Here is a 25,501-nt window from a genome sequence, read left to right as displayed (position 1 = left end):
TTTTTTTACCTAGTCATAACCACACCTACTTTAAACAGTGTAACTGTTTGTTCTCTTTGAAGAGTTAAAGTAAATTGCTCTTTTCCTTTCTTAAATGTTGTCCTTGCAAGAGGCTAGTTCCAGTTTAACTGACAGTGAAGCATCTTTTTCCTACCAGTGGGGCAGTCTTTAATGGTAGAAGTCTGAGAACAATTCTCAAGTGTATCTAAATCAAAGGGGACTCTTACACTTACCTGCACAGGCCTGTACATTTATATTTGCAGTGCTAGTAACAGGGAGAGTGGCAGAGTTGGAAAGAGGAATCAGCTATTACTGCTCTTGTTGAAGTGCTTTGGTGTGCAATTATTGAATCTTCAACATTTTCTGGTAGATATGTATTATTAAATATATATAATACAAGCATGCTATAAAAATGCGTCTTTATGCATCTTAAAAATTCAGGTACACACTCAAAGAGAGCTTTCAACCCTGTATTTTAAATGTATTTTCTTTGGAAAAGAATTTGTAATTCAGCTTTGTGAATACATCTTAGAGGATCTGGGACCCATCAGTGGAAGAGAAACAGAACTTGCTCCCATTAGTTTTCTGCACTACAGAATTAAATTAGGTTTTCAGAGATTATTGTATTTTATAAAGTAATTGTAATGTTATTCTTAGTCTGAAATACAAAACTGAAATACCGTAAGTATGCTACAAGAAACCCTCAGCCAAGGTGGCAGCTGCTTTGAGCTCACATACAGGGAATGCTGGAGTTTCTTTCAAACCAGTCAGTTCATTCATGTTGTAAAGGCCAGCTGCAGTAGTAAGGTTCTTAGCTGGATTTGTCCAGTCCAATCAAGTATTCTACTTGTATGTCTCTTTACCCCTCTTTTGGCTAAATAATTTTAAATCATTTCCACTTTTAACATTTTGAAGTGCCTGATATATTCATCTTTAAAGCAGTCTGATCTTGCAACATTTTCCATGTGATTTTTGTTTTCTACATCTTTCTAAAAGTTCTCAAAAAGTGTTGTCAAATACAGTACTAGACAAAAGTAGAAGAGACTATTTTTTAGTAAAAATTACAACATCCAAAGAGACTTCTGTGAATAAAGTAAAATTCTTTCAATACATCATTCATACTTACCTTCCCTAAAAAGTAATTATTTGAACTGTTCCATGTTTCTGGTTATCTAATTTTGATTGTTATGGTAGCAAATGCCAGTAAATTCTATTTATATAACCAGTATGTAAGTAGAGCAGTATGCAAGTAAGTATGTGCATGCTGAAATTAGTTTACAGATAGTATTTAAAGAAGAGAGGTACCTTTCATTAAATTTTTCTGGGCTATTATTTTTCTGTATCTATTATGACATTTTGGTTGTTTATTGCTTAAATTATGAATCACACTGTGACCTATTTTTTTTTTCTTAGCCAACTGCACCTATAATATGTGAGTTCTTGACAATGATGGCAGTGTGTCATACAGCAGTTCCAGAAAGAGAAGGTGATAAAATTATATATCAAGCAGCATCTCCAGGTGAGACTCAAATAATTCAGTGAACATATTCTGTCAACTCAACAAGCAAATTTTACTCAGTTTATTGTTTTTGAAGAATCTTCCAAAATTAAAAAAACCCCGAACTTATCCCTCAAAAAGTAATTGGTATCAGCTAAAATCAGTTATTTTAAAAAGGATGTAGACTTTTTTAATTTTCATTAGAAAATACATTTGAATGTTATGTGAATTATGTAAGGGCAAAGAATCAGTAACTATACAGCACTGCTATGGTGTTGTCAGATTGCTGTGGAGTTCTAAAGGAAGTGCTCAGAAGTAAATAAAATCAAATCAGGACACAAATTGATGTCCTTGCTCATTCTATAAGCCTATTCTATACTTGGTAACCATGATACTGATTTAAAACAGAGACTGTGTAATCAAAACAGAAATGTTTTTAATAGGATAGAAATTGTGATAAATTCTATTAAGGACTGAGAAAAGATTATTGTGCAAAAGGTCTGTTTCAAGCCTATTGTGATTCATAGAAAATTTTTGAATTCAGGAAATGATTAAGCAAGGCAGAATGATTAAAATATGTGCTAATGTGCTATGAGCTAATGTGTTACAATTTATGATGGGAAAAATTACCTCAAATGTAGAAGTTCTTCCTGGGCTCCCCAGCTTCTAGGTGGCTGGCTCTGTGAATCCTGGCCTTCAACAACTGAAAGAAAAGGGCAGAGTAGTGGCCATAAATAAAGTTCACTGGGTCATGGCACGGTTTCACTGTTTCACAAGCAGACTCCATTCTGACATCCTGAGCCACTTGGAGACAGCTGATGACTGTTGGAGATGTGGTTGCTGATTTCTTGAGTGTAGACATTGAAGTTATCTGTTATTTACAGCAATGACTTACCACTATTCCAACAGAACTTAAACAAAAAGCATTGAACATTGTCCAGTAACCTGGGGAAGGTGCTAGCCTAGGTGCTTTAGAGAGGGTGCTCTCATTACTGAGCTGAGAGGTGTGTTCCTTTCAGGGGTTATTTTTTCTAAACTGTTAATTCATTTCATCAGTTTTCACAGCAGAAACAGAGTTCTTTCCAGCACCACATTTAATCTTAAAATCCATAAAGGAAAAAGGAAGTGAAAAGTAGAAAAGCCTGGACTGTGTTGATTAAATCATGATTAACAGTTTTCTGGTACATCTGTAAAATAACTATTGAACTTGCTGCAGATGAAGGAGCATTGGTCAGAGCAGCCAGGAATCTTCGTTTTGTATTCACTGGAAGGACACCTGACTCAGTAATCATTGAATCTGTAAGTACTTTGGAATAACATTATAATTTACTGCATTTGCTTATGTTTTAGTTTAAATAATTTGAATAACTGCATTGTGATACATTAGTATTGATATATTGTTTGATTGGTTTTGGTTCTTTTGCTTGACTTTTTTTTTCTGAATTCTTACCCTCTGGTTTGTTTTTTTTTATTCTTCAGTTGGGACAGGAAGAGAGATATGAACTGCTAAATGTCCTGGAATTTACAAGGTAAATTTGTACTTGGTGTCTTTTTGTGAAAATACTTAGACACTTCTCTCATGGATAAAAATGCTTACATTTTTTATATTTTTACAGGTAAAGTATGCAGGTTGTGTAGCTTCTGTCTGTGTAATATGTAAAGGCACTATAGACAGACCAGAGTACATGATTAAGATTACACTGCCTGATTTACTGTAAAAAATTTTAGGAGGCTCTTTTTTTTCTTGTTGTCTACATTATGACTTATATTTTTCACTTTTGCCTTTGTGCAAAGATTAAAAAAAAACTTTGATATCAAAACTTAAAAAAATCTGTGGAAAATAATATAAGAAAGTGTTCAAACTTCTAAATGTATTTCTGAAAACCCTGACACCATATGATTTATCAAAAAATAAGTGTATTTATCATTACTGCTAAATTAAATTTTGCATTTGACCTTAAATATACTTGTATAATTATGGCTTGTTTAAATACTCTAGACTGAGATTCAATATCTTCTGAGCAGCATCACTGCAGTAGTTGACCAGTTGGCTTACTTGGGATATGGATTTATCACATCTTTTGCTTTCAGTAAAAATTTTATGGTAAAATTCTTGGAGTTATAAATGTACCCATAAGAAATATGGATGCAGTTTCAATTCTTATACAGAGCTGTTTATATTGTATCTCTGCATGCTCCTGTGTTCTAAATGTTTGTGTAGGCCTATTGCTTACTTTGGCACAGGATAAGGAAGACATTTGCATGTAGAGGAAGTTCCTTTTCTTCTTAAAATGATTACTCATAATTGTACCTGTGGGAAGTGATTGTTGCTTTCCTTCCTGTCATATTATATTTCCCTTAAGCTTAGCTAAAAACAAAACAAAAAAAAAAAAGGAGAAAAATAAAACAATCCAATGCATGAGAGACAGACTGAAGATAAGTTGTGTGAAATCAGAGTTAGTTGCCTATAGTTATAGTAATAGCAATAATAGTATGAAACAATGAAAGATTCAACAGAAAGTAATATTTATAGTTTTGAATGTATTTTAACATCTGTTTGCAATTAATGGGGTTTTTTATATTGTAGAGGACATAGGTGAATTTTTTAGATTTATGTCATGATTTCACTTTTTTTGCAGGCATTACTTGCATTTTATTTTTCTTGTAAGTTACCAAATATGTAGTGCAAAGTGCATTGCTGTTAATTTGACTTCTGTGAAAGTTCATATTGTGTTTCTGGAGTAGCAGTGAAGGATTGCTACTTTGTTTCTGGTTTTGATCTTTGTCTTGATTTCATAGATTTTTTAAAAACTTCTGCATAAGTCTAAAATTGTAATTTAAACTGTGATACTTTATGGAGGTGCGAGAATTGCTTTTAAATCTCAACCTTTGGAGGTACAAGTTTTTTGGTGGATACTGGTCCCAGAATTTTGTTAGGTATTCAGTTTTTATAGGTGTTTTTGATATTCTGCAGTATTTAGCTGTGCTTGGAATTGACTTGTTGGAAGCACTAGAGGTCACCCGTGTTGCACAGCAAGAGAAATTTTGGCTCCATAACAGTACTATTTGTATGGGTAGGAGCATGTACCTTCAGAGAAGTAATCTGTTTTGAATAAACTGTTGAGTTAAGAGTTTGCAGGTGTTCCAAGTTTTTCCCAGAAAAAATGCCAATAAATTCCTCACCGATTAAGACTCTTCTGCAAGTAGAGTGCAACAGCATCAAGATTTGATAGAACAGTCTTACAGAGAAGCATGTTGCAGAAGTAGAATTTGTAGGAATACTTGGTAGACTTGTCAATTCTGATACTCTCTTTTTTCAGTGATTACACTTTTGCCTGTGAAAAGAGAAGTATTTACCTGTATTTACAGTATTTACCTGTAATTCATACCTTGATTAGTCTCTTCTGTGTAGTTGGTTTCATGAGTAATCCACATTGTCTTAGCTGTTCTGCTGGGCAGACAGAAGGCATCCTAGAGCATTTGGGGCCTTACCTCCTCTCATCTATTCAGAAAGCTCCAGAACACACTGATTTTGTGACTTTACTTCTAAAAGTAAAAAAAGTGAGTGGCTGACAGAGGAGATACCAAAACCTCTGTAGCAGTGTTTGTTTTCTGTGGTTGTTTAATACTAAGTAAAGTCAGGTGATAGAGTAACTGGACCTACCAAGAGCTGCTTGGCAAATCTTGTGACTTAGGGAAGTATTTCTGTCTCTTTAAGATGCTTCTGTCTATTTATAATTCCACTGCAACTCCTTGGGAATTACCAGCTCTTCTGCATCTTAGTTAGGTTACCCAGCCTGCAGGTCCATAGCGATCCCAACAGTGGGTTTGCAGGATTCCATAGCACTCAAGGACATGGGGGCTCTTTTACCTACTTTTTAATTGCAGATTATTAAAAATTACTGTTAGCAGAGAAATGTATACAAGCACACCCCTTGAGGGTGTGCTTGGGGATGAGGATGAGGATGATTTGCTTGGGGCTGACTCTTAGACAGGCTCTGTGTTGGGGCTGACTCTCTGGTAAGTCATTTGTGTGGGGCACAGACATAAGGAAATGCAGGACACAACCACATTTAGCAATCAGTAGATGCTTCTAATTTCTGTATTTCACTTGGGACTGCCAGTAGATGATGGTGGGTTCTTTTCTCCAAGACAAATTTTTATTATTCCAGATTTTTGTCAATTCCTAATTTCTCCCTTTTCCAGACAAAAAATTCTAGGTAAGTTTTGTGCATATTGATGGTATCTCAGGATGCCTCCAATTTCTAGGCTTCCAGGCTTTTTCTCTGTCACTATTTCAGCAAACATTTTCTGTTCAATATTTTTCCCATTGTAACCAGGTCATCTTTATGGCTGCTCATGTTGAGTCTATAGAGAACAAGCAGAACAAAACAGTGGTCTCACAATTACAATTATTTGCAGTAGTGCAATTTAGTGGCTTACTGTAGTTCACCAGGAAAAGGAAATAAAACTGTCACTGCCATAAAAAGGTTTTTAAGAAGTTAGAAGTCCTTGACAGTAGCTCTTGGTCATTAGCTTTATTGCAGTTTTACTAAGAAAGTTTATGTCAGTCAATATCTGTCTGTATAGCTAAAATTCAGAATGCTACAGGAAGTCATTGGTGATTCTTTGATACATCTTCAGTAGAATAATATGCAACTCCATACAGGACTTCAAGGTTGCAATCTTCTGGTATTGCAAGACAAGTACAAAACTGCTGAGTTTTTACCTGTCAAGGATAAATAGATCAAATTATTGTTTTATACACCCCTCACCTACTGTAATTCCTTCACTATTTCTGAATTGAACATTCTGGCAAGTGTAATGAATTCAAGTAGCAGAAGCTAGATAGTCTTGGCTGGAATCACTGTGGATCTGAGACATGCTTTTATTTTAGGCAGCTTAACTGTAGTTTAGATGATCCTTATTTCTCCAGTGTTGTCTAAGTAGATTCACAACTGGACACTGTCTAAGGCTTTTTGGAATTCTACTTATCTGAGGTTTAGAGGTGAAATGGAAAAGAAGTTGCAGTAGCTAATGGCTTTGTATGGGCTTTTGTGCAGTATTCACAGCAACAATGTCATTTAATATTACCTTTCAGAAATTTTTACTTGAAACAGAGTGCACACCCAGGAGAAATTAGAAAATGTTTTCCTGAAGATACTCTTCAGCCTGTTACTTCATCTATAATTATAAATTTCTCTCCTTAACCTATGTCCACATTCCAATTACAGGATGTTTTCCATGGGAGTCTGAACTTCAGGAACCATTTATACAATAATGCTCCTTGATGATGTATAAATGGGATTCAGTTTCAGCTGGAACCAAAATTGTTAAAGGACCATTTATTTCCATCTCTGTTTTACTGTGAATTGTTCTATGAGAAGTGTTTTGCTCCCTGAATAGTTTCTGTAGATTTATTTATAAAGTTGAAATTTTAAAAACTTATTATATAAATACACATCTTGACAGGACATGATCTTGCACCTAAAGAATGCTTGTTGGCAAACCTCAAAGGGAAGAAGACAGAAAGCAGACTGTAACAGTCTTCTCCATGTTTTCTTCCAATTTCTACCTCAGTTATGAGAACAAAAAGAAAAAATTACTTGGATTTTATTAACAACTGAGAGCCAGAGAGTAGTTAAAATTAGTCCAGCTCGTTTCCAGCTCTTAGCATACTGAAAACTTTGCATGATAAATGAAACTCTGGGATAACAGTAATAGGATTGCAGCACAGTACAGTGTATGAGTGATTCTGGCTGGCTGGGAAGGAAGAAAAAACTGAAACAGTCCATGATACACTATCTATTTATGATATTCACGATAAGTGCTTCATGCTTTAAGGTGCTTTTTTGTCATACAGTATCTAGATGAAGGTGAAAATTCTTAATATCATTTTAATGGAAAAAGGCCTACAGAAGTATGCACAGAAAAATAGTATTCATTTTAATTGGTAGGCACAAAAATGTTTTCCATCCCAGTCAGCTGAAAGCATAATTCAGAATTGATAGTACTGACTTTTATTCTTTGTATAATGTAAGATATATATTAATATTATTAGGTAAAATATTGGTAAATGCTTATATTTATGAACCGCCTTATATAGAGAATTTATTTCTCTTTCAGCACTAGGAAGAGAATGTCCGTGATAGTTCGCACACCATCAGGGAAATTAAGACTCTACTGCAAAGGAGCTGTGAGTTTTATTCTTTTTTCACTGTAACAAAGAATACATCCTACCAATAAAAATACAAAAGCAAAAGATTGTAATAACTGCAGTCAAAACATTGAAAATGTAAGGGAAGGAATGTTGATGTTCCTCTTTCAATTTACATTGTTTTGCTATGTAGCTGTTCAGTGTGATGAACTGGTTAATATCCTTTCTTACTAACTGCCTATGAAGGTATGACAGCTCTGTTCATCCTACTCTTTCTACTGGACTAATACCTTTATGTTTCCTAATAATAATTGCTTCCTTCTGTACTCCCTAGAAAATGGATGAACATGTATTAACTACTTGCTGGAGTAGCTGGGCATGGATCACTAGATAGAGATAGTAATCTAGCAGAACTGGCCAGATGGGAGTGTTAGCCAGCCACTGATATTACACAGAAGTCAATTTTCCCAAAGCAGGACCTGTAGAAGGTATCCTTATCATAATGCATAGGGGAATGGAGAGTTGCTCATTAGTTCTCAGCCTGTATATTGAGTCAAGTTTGAGGAGGAAGGAGTTGAAATCCGGTTCCAGAATGGTTTAGGGAAAGGAAGATTTTAAATATAAATGTCCATTTTTTGTCTTCTCTAGGGGAAAAAAAAACCCGAACCTGTTGTTAATATTCCATTTATTAAGCTGGCTACAAAAAATCTGAGAATGACAGTTATGAAGCACTAATTTTACTTTGTGGGCATAATATTAAAAGAGGAGAGCAGCATTATGGCATGTTTCAAAATAAGGGGAAATAACATCCAAAGATGTAGAAGAAAAAGACTGCATTATAGCAGACTTTGTAGATTTAGAAAATCTGAGGATTAAGAAGTCCTTTAACTTTTGAAATAAGATTATGTCTATTAATTTTTGATGCTCAAATAATACATTTCCATTTTTCAGCCTTTTTCCTGCATGATTTGTATTGTCTACCCATAACAGAAATAGTTTTTCGATTAAAGTGTTCTGAGCTATATTTATTTCTTTTGTAGGATACTGTAATTTATGACCGTCTTGCTGAAAGTTCAAAATACAAAGAAATTACCTTAAAACATCTAGAGCAGTTTGCTACAGAAGGTGGGTGATATTATTCAGTATAAAAATAAATATTAAATTCAGTTACTGCTCAAATTCCTATTTTTTAAATTTTGTCTTGCTGTAGTGTTTTACTCATGTTATGTTTGAAAATTCTGTTTTAGCAATGTCTCCTTAAGAAAAGTCTTCTTCTTAAGCAATTTTATTAATAAGTTCATGCTTTAAAAAACCCTAAAAAACAAGCCACACACCCACAGAGTATACAGTAGAATCTTTTAACCAAAACATATTTTTCCAGAGAGCAAACACATAGCACATTGTTTCTGTGAAGATCTCATTTCCCATGGCTGCTTTCATGTCCATACCCAGTGATGCTGTAGGGATGGGCACACAGGAAGAAGTAGCCAAAGTAAAGATGGTTGGAAATTATGAGTGTAGTGCTTTTAAGGTAGCTTTCAGCTTTATTGTTTCTGTCACCAGTCCAAATAAGGGGGATTGCCAGTGTCCATATGATTTGTTTTGGTGTCTGCAGTTTTAATAATCGCTTTTACAAAACAGTTGCCAGAGGTGTGGAACCTCTCTGTGAGGGTTTGTGAAGTAGGAATAGTAAGTAAAATTTAAAAGACTGTGAAATTAAGATGATTGATACAAGCAGCCAGTTAGTTATTTAATTATATTGGATTTCACAGTACAGATGTGATGAGAAAAGCAGAATGTAGAAACGTTTCTGCATAGCTCCTAGATGTTCCATGCCGTTCCCCCTTAGTATCTCAAGAGGATTATAGTGTTGTACTGTGCAGTATCATACTGTTACAATTTATCAATGAGGTAGAGAGAAGTTGGAAGCAGAATTATATGAGTTATGGGAATCTGAACTGCAGAGTTGCTACCTCTTTGTTTTTCTAATACACTGCTAGAACATTAAAGTTATCTTTAATGTGTCTTAAAAATAAATTTACACTGGGAAGGAAACTAAAAAGCAGTGCTTATGTTTTGTTAACTGATCTCTGGCCAGATATTCTTGTTATCATGAAAGGTCATTTTTTTGTCATGCATTTGACTTCTCTAGGTTTTGTCTTCTGGTTTATCATGGAATTTAGAGTTTTGGCTAGTGTATTAAGCAGCTTCAGTCTCTTGGTTCTACCAGTGACAGCAGAAACAAGTCACAGATCTGTTTCTTTTGTTAGTTTTTCATATCAACATCTCTGCAGGAAGTATTTGGTTAGTCTTAAGGAATCTTAAGGTAAAAAAGGTAGAATAAATTTTACAATAAAGTTGAAAGCAGAACTATACCCCAAAAAAAATTGACTGAGGGTATAGCCCAAAGCCTCAGACACACTCTGGGGTTCTAGAAAGGCTTAACCAGAATTAGCCAAGAAAAAGTTACTTAGGTGTGAAGTTAGTTTGGGTCATAAGGTATATATTTGGTTACAGAAAAGACCAAATTAGATCACTGTCTTCTATCCTATGTGAATTGATGTGAAAATTTCAACCCAGTTCTTAATTACCATTCTCATTACATCAGTAGTACAAGTCCTTAGCAGTCAAGTTGAACTAAATAAATCAATATAAAAAGTGAAAAAATCCATCTGCCTTTAGAACCATGGTACATATGATAGAATTAAGAAGTTTATTCAGTTTGTTTTGTATCCTTCTTTGCAAAAGATTGAAAGATTTACTGTTAAGAAGAGTGAATTTCTAACTTTTAAAAAGCATAAAATTCAATCTTTAAAAAATCACATATCTCTGGAATTGATTAAAAATTTGGTATTTATTTTTACTTCAGATTTAAATGGCAGCCAACTATGTTGCAAAGTTTCTCATGAGTATCCTTTCATGTGGCAGGACAGTATGTCCTTGGCATTTGCTGCCTGCTCTTGGTGTGTTGCTCAAAAATGAAGTGGTTAGCATGGCTAGCATTTGTATGTAAGCATTTATTAAGCTGGAGTGTTAATGCCTGCTTGGATAAATAGAAAAGTCCTCTGTAATTTTCCTGTGTTGTTCCAGTCTGTTAACAACCGGGCTTAATGATATTTTGTTTTCCACGTTTTATTTGGAAGATTCTTTTAAGTCACAATGAAAAGAAACATATTAAAAATTTTTAAAAAAGTATAATTAGGCAGTGATTTAAAAAGAGAAAGCAAATACCTGAAAAAACTATTTGCTGACATTCCATACACTTGGATTTCTCTTCTTCATTTTATTGTCTGCAGAAAATATGTTGGAAGCATTGTGGAAATAGTATCACTGTTAGTCAGACATTGATTCCTTTCCTCCCCTTCACCTATATTCATTGCTTTGGACCTTGTAAGCATATCCTTATTATGCAGAGAAAAAAAATCAGTTGAGTTGTCAGCCTTGAGTTTATTCTTCTAAGTCTAAATGGTGAGACACTGTGTTCCTGATGTTGTTTAGTTGTCAGAATACCCACATTACACATGGTTTTTATCCTGAAGATAAAATGATAAGATACTAAAAATTACTAAAAAAGATACTAAATTACTCTTACATCTAAGACACATGCATTATTTCATGCCCAACCTGTTATAATTTCAAAATTGCCACTGGTGCTGATCTGTATGCTGCAGAAGCCTGTGACCAAATAAAGGTTACATTTAACCATCCCTGGTTGTGGTGCTGTTTGTCTCCTAGAGCAGAGTGGGCAAGTGACCAAAGGGTAACTACATTAATCCTGCCTGCCCCCTTCTAAATCTACTGGCCTGCAAACTGTGTAGTATATACTGCAAACTAGTATATAAAGAGTTATGTCACCTTCATTCTCTAGAAATCTGGTAATATGTGAAAATGAGCTGTTAGAAAATTCACACCTAACTAAATTAACACCTAAATTGAGTGTTAAATGTGTGTTGTCAAAAAATAGATATTTCTTAAAATCATGCCGTCTCAAATTCTTGCTGTAATGCTAAATTCAGATTTTTGCTGAAGGAAAAAAGTCTGTTAATAATATCAACCAGCTCAAAGGTTGGTAAGTAAAATTGCCAAATGGTATATGATGATTTTATTTTAAGAATTTGGAAAGCTGAAACAATCCGTGAGATGGGAAAGTTAAATGAGGGGATTCAAAGTTGGCTTCTAGATGATAAATTTCAAACTAGAATTCCCTAAGAATATTGAGGAGGGGTGAAAAGGGCAGTTGTAACATTGTGCTGATATATTTTAACTTTACTTCCTTCCAGCATAGCAACTTTTAAGTTTATAAATCTTTTTATCAGAAATGAGATTTAATCTTACACTTTAAATGTTTCAGTGTGCATACTTGTTCAGCAAGTGTTGGGATTTCTTCATGTTTTTTTACCATTTAAACTAAGTCAAATCTTGCATAAAAATTTACTCTTTTTTCCAGTGAAATACATCACCTCTGTTACGTTCAGCTTCTTAGAAACTGTTACTCTGTTGAATAAATTTCTATTTATAGTTCATTTTTACTTTATGTATATTTAAAGAGTTCCTCAAGATGTGCAGCAGTAATTTGAAATCAGGCGTAAGCATACATAAAATACAGAATAATTTCAACTTTCAAAAGCTACTCACTGCAGGCATATCAGGCAAGGGTCTAACAAATACTGAATCATTATCTGCTTTCTCTCTAGGCTTAAGAACTCTGTGTTTTGCTGTGGCTGAGATTTCAGAAAGTGATTATCAAGAATGGTTGGATGTCTATCACCGTGCTTCTACAGCTATACAAAACAGAGTGCTCAAACTTGAGGAGAGCTATGAACTAATTGAAAAGGTATGTGCAGCTTGTTGTAGCTTTCTGGGCTTTGGGCTGGTTGGGGGGAGGATGGGGTGGGCAGAGGGATGAGCAGAAAAGTGAGTTCTTAATTATCGTTCTTATTTTCTATACCATGAAAAGTGAATCAGTTTTGAGGAATAACACTTAGGTAGAAAAACAAAATCTAGTGTTATGCTGACAGCTGTGTCAGGTAGTCCTTGCAGTTTAAACAATCAAAATGAAGGAACCATTAATCTGACAAAGTTTTTCCTGCAAGTAGCTACCTTGCTGGAAAGTGTCGATTATGGGTTGAAGTACTGGAAAGCTTTTTTTCCAGAGTTCTCCTAGTGTGTAAAAAACTGTAAGAACAGATAAACAACATCTGCCTCATTATATAATGATCTTGGAACAGTGGAGTAGTCAAGATTGGAAGGGACTTCAGGATGTCATATAGACACAAATCCCTGTTTAAAGCAGGGCTAGTTTTGCTTGCCCAACACTTTGATGAAGTTTAGAGTAGCCATAAGGAGGGAGTTTTCCCAGCTGCAGCAGGTAATTTTTTTTGATGTTCAACTTAGTCTTTTTTCCTTCTTCAGAATTAAAATTTTTATTGCTGCAGAATGTGTCTGGTGCTTCTTGCTCTTTCGCTGTGCAGTATACATTTTGGAGAAGAATGGCTGCTCTGCAAGCTTCAGTTAGCAGAAGGAATCCCTCCCTTAGTCTTCTTTTTTCCCATGTTAAACTCATCCTACTTCTTCAGGTGCTCTTAATATGGTGTGCTCTGGGCCCTCAGCTATTTTTGTGTCCTTCTGGTGCACTTGTTCTACTTTGTCAGGCTCTGTTTTACTGAAGCCTGTAAAGCAAGGTTGTACCCAGAAACAGCATCACAAGAGCAGAGCCTTAAGTTTCTGACATCACTCCTTCTGGAGTAGCCAAGCATGAAGTTAGGACTTCCCTACCCCAACAATAAAAAGGTCCCATGACTATTAAATTTATAAGAAAAAGAAGTGCATGAGACCAGTGGTGCTTGAAGTTTTGATGCTTAAATTTTGGGGGGGTTATTTTTAGGTTTTCTTCCTCAGAAAGTGTAACACAGATTGATTGACAAAACTGGTTAAAATTCAGAGCCTCACGAATCTGTAGTGTTTAATTCATGAAAAAGAAAGGTGAAGGTATATAGCTTCAGTCACTAATAAACATTTCTGGAGCAGTTTATCTGGATGTGACAAAACAGTCTTGAAATGACATTACTTTTTAATGCCATGACAACCCTGCTACCTTTACAAATGTGTGTGTAAGCTGCACAAGTACTTCCTCAGGATGTGGTATGCAGGCCATGCTGCTGGCAGGATTGCACACTATTAGGTGTATAATGGTGTCTTTAACATTTAACTAGTTTTAAAGGTATAGTAATAGGAAATATAAAAATGGCTGTATTCACAAAAACTGTGTGGATTTGCTCCATAGGAAGCTAAATCAAGCATAAAATACTAAGATAAATGTACAGGTGTTTTGGATTTTTTTTTACAAAGGGAAGAGAAATCATTAAAAGAGAGAAGGCATGCTTTAGCATTCCTGAAGCCTTCAAATCAGAGAGGTACTCCTCAGGAAAAGGTAGCTGTTGCTGAACAAGCTACTGAGCTGCTAAGAGAATAATTGATTGAAATATGAGCGGTCATGCTGTGCAGTTTTGTCAAGCCAGAGATATCTAAGTCAGAGATATCTAAGTTAAAGCTCATGGAATAAAGTGTAAGTTCTTTATTTGTTGATACCAAATCTGGTTAATGAGTTTAGAGTGCATTTATCTTGTTGTAAATACAGAGAGTTAAATAAAATAAATGGAACATTGAAATTGAATTTAAGTCAAAAAACCCTGTATGTATGAAGTATTTTATTTTCACAGAATCTTCAGCTGCTCGGAGCAACAGCAATTGAAGATAAACTACAAGACAAAGTGCCTGAAACCATAGAGACACTCATGAAAGCAGACATAAAAATCTGGATACTTACTGGGGACAAACAAGAGACTGCCATTAATATTGGTACTATATTTGTATTTATTTGATTTCTTTGTTACAGGTTTAAAAATAATAGCAGTTGATGCAGTAAAATTTCTTTCAGAGTGGAAAGTTGTCTTGTAAAAAATAATGTTATATGTCACTCCAGAATTTGAATGTGAACTTAGTCAGTGATAGGAGGAGGATAGGAAATGCTGGATTCTGCCTCTGTTAAAATACTAAGAGCAAGAAAAGTTTATGTTAGAGAGGAGGCAAAAAAATAGAAAATTGTACTTTTTTATAGCATATGAAATCAATTTAAAAGAATATATTGACTTTTGACAATGAGAGGGAATAATATTAAGATAATGTGAGAATTTTTAGTTTCCCTTCTCTATTTTTGCTTCTTTCCAAGAAAGGTGAACTAGAGTACTATAACGTTTTAACAATGGGGGTTTTTTTCTTTCTTTTTATTATGAAGGATGGTAAAAAAGACTGATTTCAACAATGATAAATCTGTATCTTTAAAAAGTTAGACATGAAAGCTGTTTTTACCATTTAATATTCTTTGCATGTGACCACATCAGCACTTACTGCTGTGGTGTAGATGCATGTCCGGAATAAAGCCTTACTTTAGTCATATAAATCCTTTTTATTGGATGCTTATTTCTAATCTTTATTGGATGCTATTATTTCTAATCTTAAAGAACTCTCCATATGCACAAAATATAGTTGATCTAAGGTTATTTTCCTTAGTACCTTCAGGTTTGAGGCAATACACATAATACCAATATTTCCACTTTATTAAGAATGGTGATACATATTTTTGAATAGGCAGTCTACATCATCTGCTCAGAAAATGCATCCTGTTTATGTATCAAAGAATGAAGAAAGAATGAAAAGGTGTATATGTGCAAGTTTTGAAGGAAATGCAAGTTGCATTCTAAGAATTTACAAGGCTTAGAGAGATCTGTTTGTTGTTTTTTGTAACTCTCTTTGAAGCACCTCTGAATAAGGCAGAACAGCTGCAAGTTGCAGCAAGGGAAATTCTAGCTGTTCTGACTTATATATGTATGTACTTATATAAAATGTAGTAGAATTTCTTTCTTTATCATTTATTTCAGCTAGGTAAATCTTATTTTTAATTATGTCTGTAGATTTATTACAGGAAAAAAATGCTTTGTTATAACAGATTTTGTGAAACTGATTTTTAAAAACAAAATCTTTTCGAACAGGTCATTCTTGTAAACTTTTGAGAAAGAACATGGGACTAATTGTTATAAATGAAGGCTCTCTTGATGTAAGTAAAATCTTTAAAGTTCTCAGTTAATGAAACATTATTTTATTGCTTAAAATATCCAGACATCATGGTGAGGTTGGTGTAACAACAAAAAATAAGTTGGAGTGTCTGTTTATCTGGACAGACATAGAAAATTCTGCCAAAACCATGATTTGGGGGGATGTTGTTTATGTTTGTCTTGGGGCATTGCTTTCCTTATTTTAGTATTCCATGCTTGGAAGACTGTATGATCTTTGTGACAGAATGTTACTGAATAACTGGAAAACAGTCTACACCTTCTGAAATCACAGTGCAGCTACTACACAAAGGAACTTCACGACTATCAGCAGATAAATCCCATGTAGTAGACTTCATCCATGCAGCTCAAAGCCAGGAGTTTCACATTATACAATCATTACAGATTAACCACTTCTAGTGTGGTGATTCAAAAGTTCAATAAATATCTATCAAGCAATCTATTTTTATAGTAAATTTATATAAGTATAGAATAAGAATAAATGATAGTAGCTGCAGTGATAACTGCAGTGTACTCTCTATTTCAGACTGGAGTGTCTATATTGTATAGAGGTTGAGAGATCCTTTCCTTACATGGCCAAAGTACAGAGTACATGGAGATGCAATATCTTAGGCCAGCTGGATTTGTACATGCAAACTGGTCACTTGCAAATCTGGTTTTGGTGATAACATGCATAAAGTTTTTTTCAGCAGCAGGTGAATGTAGTCTGAGAGGCAGTTCAAGAAACAGAGTAAACTAGCTCTATGAAAATATTTTAAGAGACTATTTATGAAGTTTTCTGCCTCACGTGATGGTGTGCATTTTTACTGTTTGATGAATGTATATCTTGTGTCCTACCCTTTCCTTGTGGTTGGAATGACAAGTCAGTCTCTATTTCTGGAGTGATTCGTTACCTTGAGTAAATTACCTTGAAAGCTCTAATAGAGGAGTGGGTCAGGTCTCAGGAAATGAAGAGAGGGATGGATTGCTGTGATTGCAGAATGCTGAGTCATTGCAGCTGCAAAGGTGGATCAATTCCTCTTTCCTTTCTGCATACCAGTAACAGTTGGCAAGAGACTGTAGTACTTTGTTGCAATATTGTCTGTTAAGGAAATCACATAGAATGACACTTTGGCTTTTGAGCCAGGTCCACCTCTTGTACTGGGACTCTGTGCACCCATGAGGGTGGCTGGACAACCCAGTTTCCTCATTGTGAGAGGAACTGAGCATCCAGAAAAACTTGGAGAAGATAATCCCAGTGTCGTGGCACTTGTGTATTTGGGATCTTTGATGGGAGTTGCTCTGTGGCAGTCCTCTCCTCCTCGTCTGTAAAGTACAGCCTCTTGGCTATGTAAAGATGTTGATAGGTGCAGTGGAGTCAGGGAGGTTGGCTTTTCTTGATCTGCATACTCTTCTGAAAAACACTGAAACCTTGCACTGAGAACAGTGGCATTAAGTGAATGTTTCTTCTCCTTGCTGTTAAAATAGTAGTATATGTCCATTGCATACCAGTGGCTTTTGCTAAAACAGAGCTTGCAAATCTAACCCCTTTATGGACATGCCGAATCCCCTGTCTCAAAGACATGAAAAAAAAAGATGTAACAAAACAAATAGCTCATCAATTTGGTCATTGCTACGACTTAAGCATGCAAGACAGAGGAAGTTAGAACTAAATGTATTTGTTCAGACTGTATCCCAGCTCTGTGAACTGAGCTTACAAAGAATATGCTGAAATAAAAGATCCTCTTTAGTTTGAACAAATACCCTTGTTCATGAAATTATAAGAAAAATATCTCAACCCCACACACCTCTCCAGTCCTCAGTAGACATTAGCTGGTATAGAACTAAAAGTATTTAGGTATCTCAACTCTTTGGAATGGTATTTGTCTTGAGGCGAAATCTAAATGGCAGATCATTTACTCCTGGATTATGAGAATTTCACTACATAGAAGAAACAGCAGAGGAGAGGAATATGACTTTTCATGTGTTGTTTAAACTTTGATTTAAACAGTCCAGAGAGATGAGAATAATTGATACTTCCTTTATGTTGCAATATTTCTTAATTAGAGAAGATGCTCTAGAAAATAGTAACAGAAACTGTTGTCATTTTAAAGACTTTGTAGCATATAATTTTAAACAGTGGAACTTCATTTCTGTCACAGTTTCTAGCAGGTGAGAGCCAGGACAAGTGCAGAATTCCCCTACAGGCTAATCTCATTTTAGATAAACCAATGAATCTTTAGAAGTCCAGTAGAAGCAAAATAGTCAAAAACCATTAACAGCAATGTGTGGAACTGGAAGGAGTAAGTTGAGTTGAAAAGGCAAAGCAGTATCTTTTAATTTAATTTCAGAGGGGTTTGAAATTTTTAGTTAGTTCAGTGTTCTGTTTTTAGGTGATTACACAAAATTTGGTTTATGTATGCCTGACATCACTGAAGTAGCACAATTATTTCATTGGTAAACTTGTAAAAAAATATGGGAAGATGTTGTCATAGGATGCCACTAGCTTCCAAAGTTAATATTTTACAAGCAAAAGAGGTTTTTTCATCTCCTTTCTCCTCTAAAATACTTTTTACTTTTGGGCTGTGAAGCAGGAAACAGAAGAAAAGTGTGTTGTAGCTCTGTGAAGATCTTTCAAAAAGAAAGAAGGGCAACAAGCAATATTTTTTGTCCCTTATGACGCTCCATGGTAGAACTGCACTTTAGCTAACGAGATGTCACTGACCTTCCCAAAGCAGGCTACTGCATAAATAAATATATATGAATGTATTGTCTACTGAATGTAATCTGAAGTTCTCACTACTAGATCACAAAATAGTGACTTCTCTAGGTATGATTCAAACTGTCATTAGCAATTGAAAAATACAAAATATGTTCCTTTATATAACAGGAACATATACTTTGTGTTATAATTGTTAAATTATGTAAAAATATGAATTTAATGTAATAGAACTATCAATTATAATGCCTGTATTTTTATCATTAATTATCTGTATTTCCTTTTTTCTAAACATTTAGGAACATTTGGTATAATAGCAAATTCTAGTATCTCTATATATGTGACTCATCTTTTGTATTATTATATCAGTTTTCTGTATACCTGTGTCTTCTGGCAAATATGTATGCAACTACTGTTACTGTTCAAAGAACATTGAAGGTTCCACCTCAACTTATACGCTTCTTTTTTGGCAGAGTGAAAGAGCAGTCCTACACAACATAATAGTGCAATATTGCAAATATGCTTTTTGCTTTATAATATTCGGTAGCAGAATCAAAAGGCAACTTCCTCAAAAACCAAAGTGCTAGTGTTTATTATCACTGAAAAATTTTGATTTAAGAATATTAAGAAGCCAAAATAATGGACCCCAATTTTTTTTGTGCAACAGGGAACAAGAGAGACACTTAGCCATCATTGCAGTACTCTTGGTGATGCTTTAAGGAAGGAAAATGATTTTGCTCTCATCATTGATGGTAAATCTCTGAAGTATGCTTTGACATTTGGAGTAAGACAGTATTTCCTGGATTTGGCTTTGTCATGTAAAGCTGTTATTTGTTGCAGGTAAGGTTTACATTATTCTCTCTTCATGCTATTTTTATTGACATATAAAAATAAAGAAACTGGAGTTCTGAAATACAGTCATTCAAGTGAAATATCACTGTAGAGCAGTCTGCAACAAAGTGTACTTGTCAGAGTCACTCAGATTGCATATTTCCAGGAACATGATTTGTAATCCATTGAGGGTAGTCTCAGTAAGGTTGAGACATTAATCTTGACCTTGAATTGATATTACAGTTAACCACAGGTTTTAGCATATCTAGAGTCACCTGTAGATCTTTCTCCACAGGCTGCTTTTCTGTAAGATGTGGATTACACTGCATAAGAAGTGCCCATAAATGTTAAAGGTACTACTGCCTGAAGATGGTGGAAATGCCTTTCTAAGCATTATTATGCCTGATTGTTATAGGCTTTGTTTATACTATGAACCCTTTCATCCTTTCCTGTAAATAATAACTATTACAGCTAGAAACTTCCATTGTTCCATGAAAATAAGTGAGATTCATCTGAAAAATCTGTTCAAAATGGAACTATTTTTCTACTTTGCAAAAGGATACAGAAAAAGAAGTAATATTACAATATCCAAATAATCACTGGATTTCTAGTCTTTCCATCCCTTCTGAAAAACAATGTCATGCTGCCAAGGGATTTTTTAACTAATGTTTTTGTGGTTAAACTTTGTAGCCATGCTTCAGCCTGAAACAGTTTGAATTTCAAACTAAGGTTTTACTGTCTTCTAAACTGAGAAGTTTCTCTGATGAACAGTTTATACTGTGCATAAACACCTTCCTAATGGCAGTAGTCTTTCTGACAGATAAGTTGGAGTATTGTGCTTGTTCCACTAGTTTGAGTTTGCTCAATTCAGTAACAAGCAGGAGATACATGTAGAACTGGTCTTTTCAAGCTATATTTCTTTTTCTTCTCTTTCCTTGATTACAAAATACATTTTATGCCATTTGAAGAGATAATTTTTCTGGTTTTGTTGAACTGGGGAACCATTGATGGGTATTGTGTACATAAATCTGTCTTTTATTGTTGGCATTCTTGTAAAGAAACAATAAAGTGCAAAATGAAAATTTCTGTTCTAGTAGTATTCTGTCTGTAATTTCTTCATTTTACACTACCATAATTTACCTAGGTCAGTTGGTTTCAATGCATATCTAGATATATGTCTGACATATTTTGTGGTTGCTTAAAAATTGGCTACAGGTTTAAAACTAAAATACTTGCTTGTAACACTCACTGTTTTAATGTGAACATATTTAATATTCCATGTTTCCCAAAAGTCAAAATTCTGCCAAAATATTTGTTTCTGTTAAATGCTTTGTCTTTAGTACCAAAAAAGTTCATTTCCTTGTTTATGAGCTTAAAAATAAAAAGTTTTAAATGGTAATTTTTAATTAAGGTAAAAAAAATAATCCAGACTTAACAAGAATGTAAGCTCTTTCTTCATCCATATAATGACAGTAAACATCCGAAATTCTCGTTTGTTCTAAAAGTACAAATTACACCATTTTCTTTTAAGTTTGCAGGCTGCATTGACTTCTGCAGAAACATTTATTACCAATGGATTCTTCCTAAGACTAGCACAGATGATGCTGACAAATATTCAGTAGACATTTCTCTTAAAAAAAAAAAATCTGTATATATTATTAATTCTAAGCAGATGTTTGGCTTAAAGACTTCAGCAAGCTGAATTCCAACTCTGTGTTGGCTTCAGAGTAATATATGCAAGAAGAATGTTAAATGGGTTATTCTGGAGTAAAAATGTACAGCTAAGAGTGAGAAAATGAATGAAAAATATTTTTTACTGGTTTCACCATGAACTTGAGGCAGTGATAGTGCCATCTTTCAGCTGCCCCTGTAACATTGTCTAAAAAAGAATTAAGGCACTGTTCCTGAGAAGTTAGAAAGATGAAAAAGAAGTACTTGGGGCAGGAATCTTCTGTAGAAGCTGGCTGTAGCAAGTCTTGGTACAGTTCTCAAAAGCAGAGTTCAAATAAAACACATACCAAAAGATCATAGAAAGATTTTTTTTTTTCATATAGGTGGACCTACAGAATGTTTCAGAAGGGCTGTTGCCCAGAAACTTTCAAGCCAGGTTTTCCACAAGGCTGTGGACTCGTCTAACACAGCTTTTTTAGAAGTCCAGTAGTTGTGTATGTGTTGTGCTGGCTACTGAATAATGTGATTACATAGCCACCTTCAATTTGAAGGCTGTATTATTTTTCATTCCTTTATTTTTTAAAATGCACTTTCAAACAGTTCTCTCTAACACACTTGGTAAGGTGACTTCCTCAACATAGAATCCTCTTTTAGCTTTTAAGTAGTCCAAAGTTCATAAATGCTGGTTTTTATTAATTTTGCTGTGAATGTGCTTTTAACATATACCCTTGAAGGGCAATAACAAGACAGCGTCGCTCACTAGGATGTTAATTGGCCTGGGTTTATTAGCTTTCCACAGAATATAAAGTGTATTTTGAAATTACATTCATTTGAAAGTCTTGTATTAATAAACCTGTTTGGTTTTTTTATCCCTTAGGGTATCACCACTTCAAAAATCTGAAGTTGTAGAAATGGTTAAAAAACAAGTTAAGGTAGTAACTCTAGCAATTGGTGATGGAGCAAATGATGTTAGTATGATACAAACAGCACATGTTGGTGTTGGTATCAGTGGGAATGAAGGTCTACAAGCTGCTAATTCTTCAGACTACTCAATTGCTCAGGTAAGTCATTACACTGCAAAATACTACAATAAAATATTTTAAAATTTTATTAATATTAGTGTATGTATGTTTTAATTGTACGTTCGTTCTTTTTTTTTTTTTTTTGCAGTTCAAGTATTTGAAGAACTTGCTGTTGGTCCATGGAGCCTGGAATTATAACAGAGTAGCTAAATGCATCTTATATTGTTTCTACAAGAATATAGTCCTTTATATTATTGAGGTAATTTTACAGCAGGTGAAATGTTACTTCTTGAAAGTAAAACCTTAATTTTGAGCTTTTGGTTATGATATTTTTTAAAATATTTTAACTGTAAATAAATACCTACTAGTACTGAATCTTGAAATTTTAATAATCTGATTAATCTGTTTTTTTTTTTTACTTTCAAAAACCGCAGTTGTTTAAAAATGCATGGTAAATATTAGTACTAAACGTGTTTCTAATACTGCTAGCTTATTGAAATGCTGTACATGTAACATCATTGCAGTAATTTAGGAGTCCAGTTACAAGTTTGCCTTAAGTTTACCCAGAGATGTGCGTGCTTCAGCTCCTTGTGCTGGAGTCAGGGCCTGTGGGTTCAGAGTGTGCAGCCCTGTCAGAGGTCTCTGTTGCACTGCTGTGCCCAGGGCTGGTACAGACAGGCTCAGTTCCACTCTTGGGCACCTTTCACTTGCTGAATGGGGTGATCCTGCATCCTCAGGCTCCTGTTCAAGAACAGGGATACTTTCCTGAAAGTAGCTGACCTCGTTTTTTCACCTGGGATTTTAAGGAGTGAAATCTTGCAAAAAATACAGTGGTATGAGAGGATTGTGTTGTAATTAATCTACATTTATTGGTAGGTATGGTTAGAACAGAATGTGTAATTGTAGTTTTCACTCCCTTCATCACCACACAGCAACCATGAAATGTTTTAAACATATTTTTAAATAATTTTTTAAAGCTCCTCTCGTTCTTCCCATCCTTTTCTTCTGACAGCTGCTGCATCTTCTATCATCAAAAATACACACACACACATATATAAATATATATATATATATAGCATTTATAATTGATTCAAACTTTATATTCACAGTGAAACTTTGGGTTAAAAATGTGGAAAAAATATTTAATTTCTGAAAATCTTAGCCATAAAATAAATTTTATTGAAAGTCTTACGTATTTTGTATGTTTATGGGGTTAACAGATACTCTTTAAATTTTCGTTATTTCTTTAAATATATTTTCAAATTAGTACCTTAAACTTGCAAAGTAACTGTTCAGCTTTACTGGAAGAAAAAATGCTTTATTTCTGTTAAACCTGATGTAAACATTAGATTAATATTTCGATTTGGATACTTACTTATGTGACCTTAATTGTTGTAATATTTGAAAATACTTTACATTTTTTATGTACAATGTTGTAGCCAAAGGAGTGTACTTTTCTTACCATAGTTTTACGTTTTCTAAATTTCCTCTTTTTTCTCTCCTTATTGTGTTATAACTGCAAATAGATTTCTATGTAAATAGCAACAAGTTTGTAGCCTCTTAAGAAAAATATAAAGTAGGAAGCTATAGAAAAAGTAAGTCCACTAAAGATCCTTTATTGTCTAGAAGTGGCAGACTTTAGAGCCTGTATTTCAAAGGCTGTACATCTACTTACATGATCAGACTTCCACGAGTACTGATTAGCAGTAGCTCTAGAAGTATTTGAAAAAAATGTAATAATGTATACTTTGCTTATGGAAAGCATATAAAGGTTGGCTTTAGAATATATCAACTTATTTGTCTTAAATTTCTGTCATTGTCACCTGCAGACATGTCGTGAACTTTAATAAATCAGATATAAGTATCCCACTATTTGTATTTTTTGAGAAAGAAAGTTAAATGCAGGGTACAGAGATCATAGCCTAAAGATAAAAACTTTGATTTTATGAACAGATAGTCTCTTCTTCCTGAGCAAATTGAAGGGCAAAGAGAGAATTTTGATATGGGTTGTTATGACCCTTTATATATAATGCATGCAATCATTTTGCCATATACACCTTCTCTGGAAGACAAAATAAATTCTGCTTGAATTCCTGTATACCCCACATTTGTCAGCTCAGAAAACTTTTCAGAGATGTTAATAGCTCATGTCAATACTGTGAGTGAATGGGCAGAAATTCATCATTGAATGTCTCCAGAAAGGACAACTGCCAGTCTTGAGTCTCTCTTTTCAGTTTTTTTGTACAGATCAGGCGTGGGAGCAGGGAGCTCAATGAGTATTTGTAAGCTGCTGCTTAATATGCAGAAATGCTACATCAGGAAAACTTCAGTGAGGCTTTTGTGGCCACACCTCCTCTGTCTTGGAGTTTAGAAAATAGTACTGTGAAAGGCACGTCTGGAAGTTACTTTAAACAAGTTTCCTTTTATTCTGACAATAATAAAAATACCTACCCTTACTTAATAGATCTGTATCCTGATTTTAAATGTCTACTCAGTAAAAATAATGGAAAATATTCCATTTAATCTAAAGTATAGCCTTTATCCTAGGCATTCATGGGCTGATACGAAATTGATGTCAATTGGTTTCTTAATTCAGAAAATGGCAAAGGTCTATAGTAATACTGAAGCACAGTGATCAGTGCTTACTGACATTTAAACTCCTATTCACAAGAAACTAGAAGTGGTCTGTTATAATGTTTTTCTACTGTGTGTCTTGATGCAATAGCTATTTAAATATGGGCCTCATCTTTTGTATGGGACTAGTCACAATGACTTGAGAGGCTATATTCTGATGTATCAGTCTAAATTGCAAGTGAAAACTTTTAATCTCTAGTAGACCACTAATGTGCTTCATTGAGCCTGTACAGATCATCACACTCATGTAGGATAAGCCTATGCAAAGTCTCATACTTATTTTGGAGGAGCTGACTTTATTTTACAAAGGTGGTTGATGTTGAGATTGATCTCATGACTGAGAACTCCTTTGTGGATTGGTTTTATTTTTATAATTACCATTACTGTATGCATCTGTCATTAAACTATTCATTTTATGAAGCTGTGAAAATCACTCTTTGACATCAGAGGAACAGAATTTTCCTATTCCTACTTCTCATTTTGCTATCTAGTAACAACTAGCAATAATGTAAAATAACTGGTTCATATTAAATAAAAAAGATTTACAGTTTTAAAAAATAAGAATATTTGATTTTTACCCAACATGAAACATAAAATGAAAGAGTAAGAATAATAGTAAGAATCAGAGTAAGAGTGATAAAAGACCAAGACAAGCAGAAGAAACAGATGTGTGGAGTTGAGATTTAAATTTCAGTCACAGATGTTTAAACATGGCTATTTTTAACAATTTGAGTGATACCATGAAAATAATTAATTTATTAAGTAATTCAAACTATAATGACTTTTTTATTCCATAAACTTTGGATGGTGGGGGGGTTATTTTCCCCCTTCCCCCAAGCAGTTCATGTCCATAACTGGAAT

General features: G+C 34.3%; 1 protein-coding gene across 3 annotated transcripts in view; it reads left to right on the top strand.

Moving 5' to 3' along the window:
• Positions 1–25,501, top strand: part of ATP8A1 (ATPase phospholipid transporting 8A1) — a 102,791-nt gene that overhangs the window by 38,421 nt on the left and 38,869 nt on the right. For all 3 annotated transcript variants that reach the window (XM_064710329.1, XM_064710328.1, XM_064710327.1), the window contains 11 exons: positions 1,414–1,519; positions 2,715–2,797; positions 2,978–3,027; positions 7,625–7,694; positions 8,696–8,780; positions 12,350–12,489; positions 14,375–14,513; positions 15,704–15,768; positions 19,150–19,322; positions 21,862–22,045; positions 22,155–22,265. In XM_064710329.1, the coding sequence (XP_064566399.1) occupies positions 1,414–1,519; positions 2,715–2,797; positions 2,978–3,027; positions 7,625–7,694; positions 8,696–8,780; positions 12,350–12,489; positions 14,375–14,513; positions 15,704–15,768; positions 19,150–19,322; positions 21,862–22,045; positions 22,155–22,265 (1,206 nt within the window). The remainder of the gene's footprint in view (positions 1–1,413; positions 1,520–2,714; positions 2,798–2,977; positions 3,028–7,624; positions 7,695–8,695; positions 8,781–12,349; positions 12,490–14,374; positions 14,514–15,703; positions 15,769–19,149; positions 19,323–21,861; positions 22,046–22,154; positions 22,266–25,501) is intronic.

The sequence above is a fragment of the Zonotrichia leucophrys genome, chromosome 4 (genome assembly GCF_028769735.1).
Source record: "Zonotrichia leucophrys gambelii isolate GWCS_2022_RI chromosome 4, RI_Zleu_2.0, whole genome shotgun sequence".
Lineage (NCBI taxonomy): Eukaryota > Metazoa > Chordata > Aves > Passeriformes > Passerellidae > Zonotrichia > Zonotrichia leucophrys.
The sequence above is the reverse complement of the archived record's forward strand: the minus strand, read 5'-3'. Positions and strand labels throughout refer to the sequence as shown.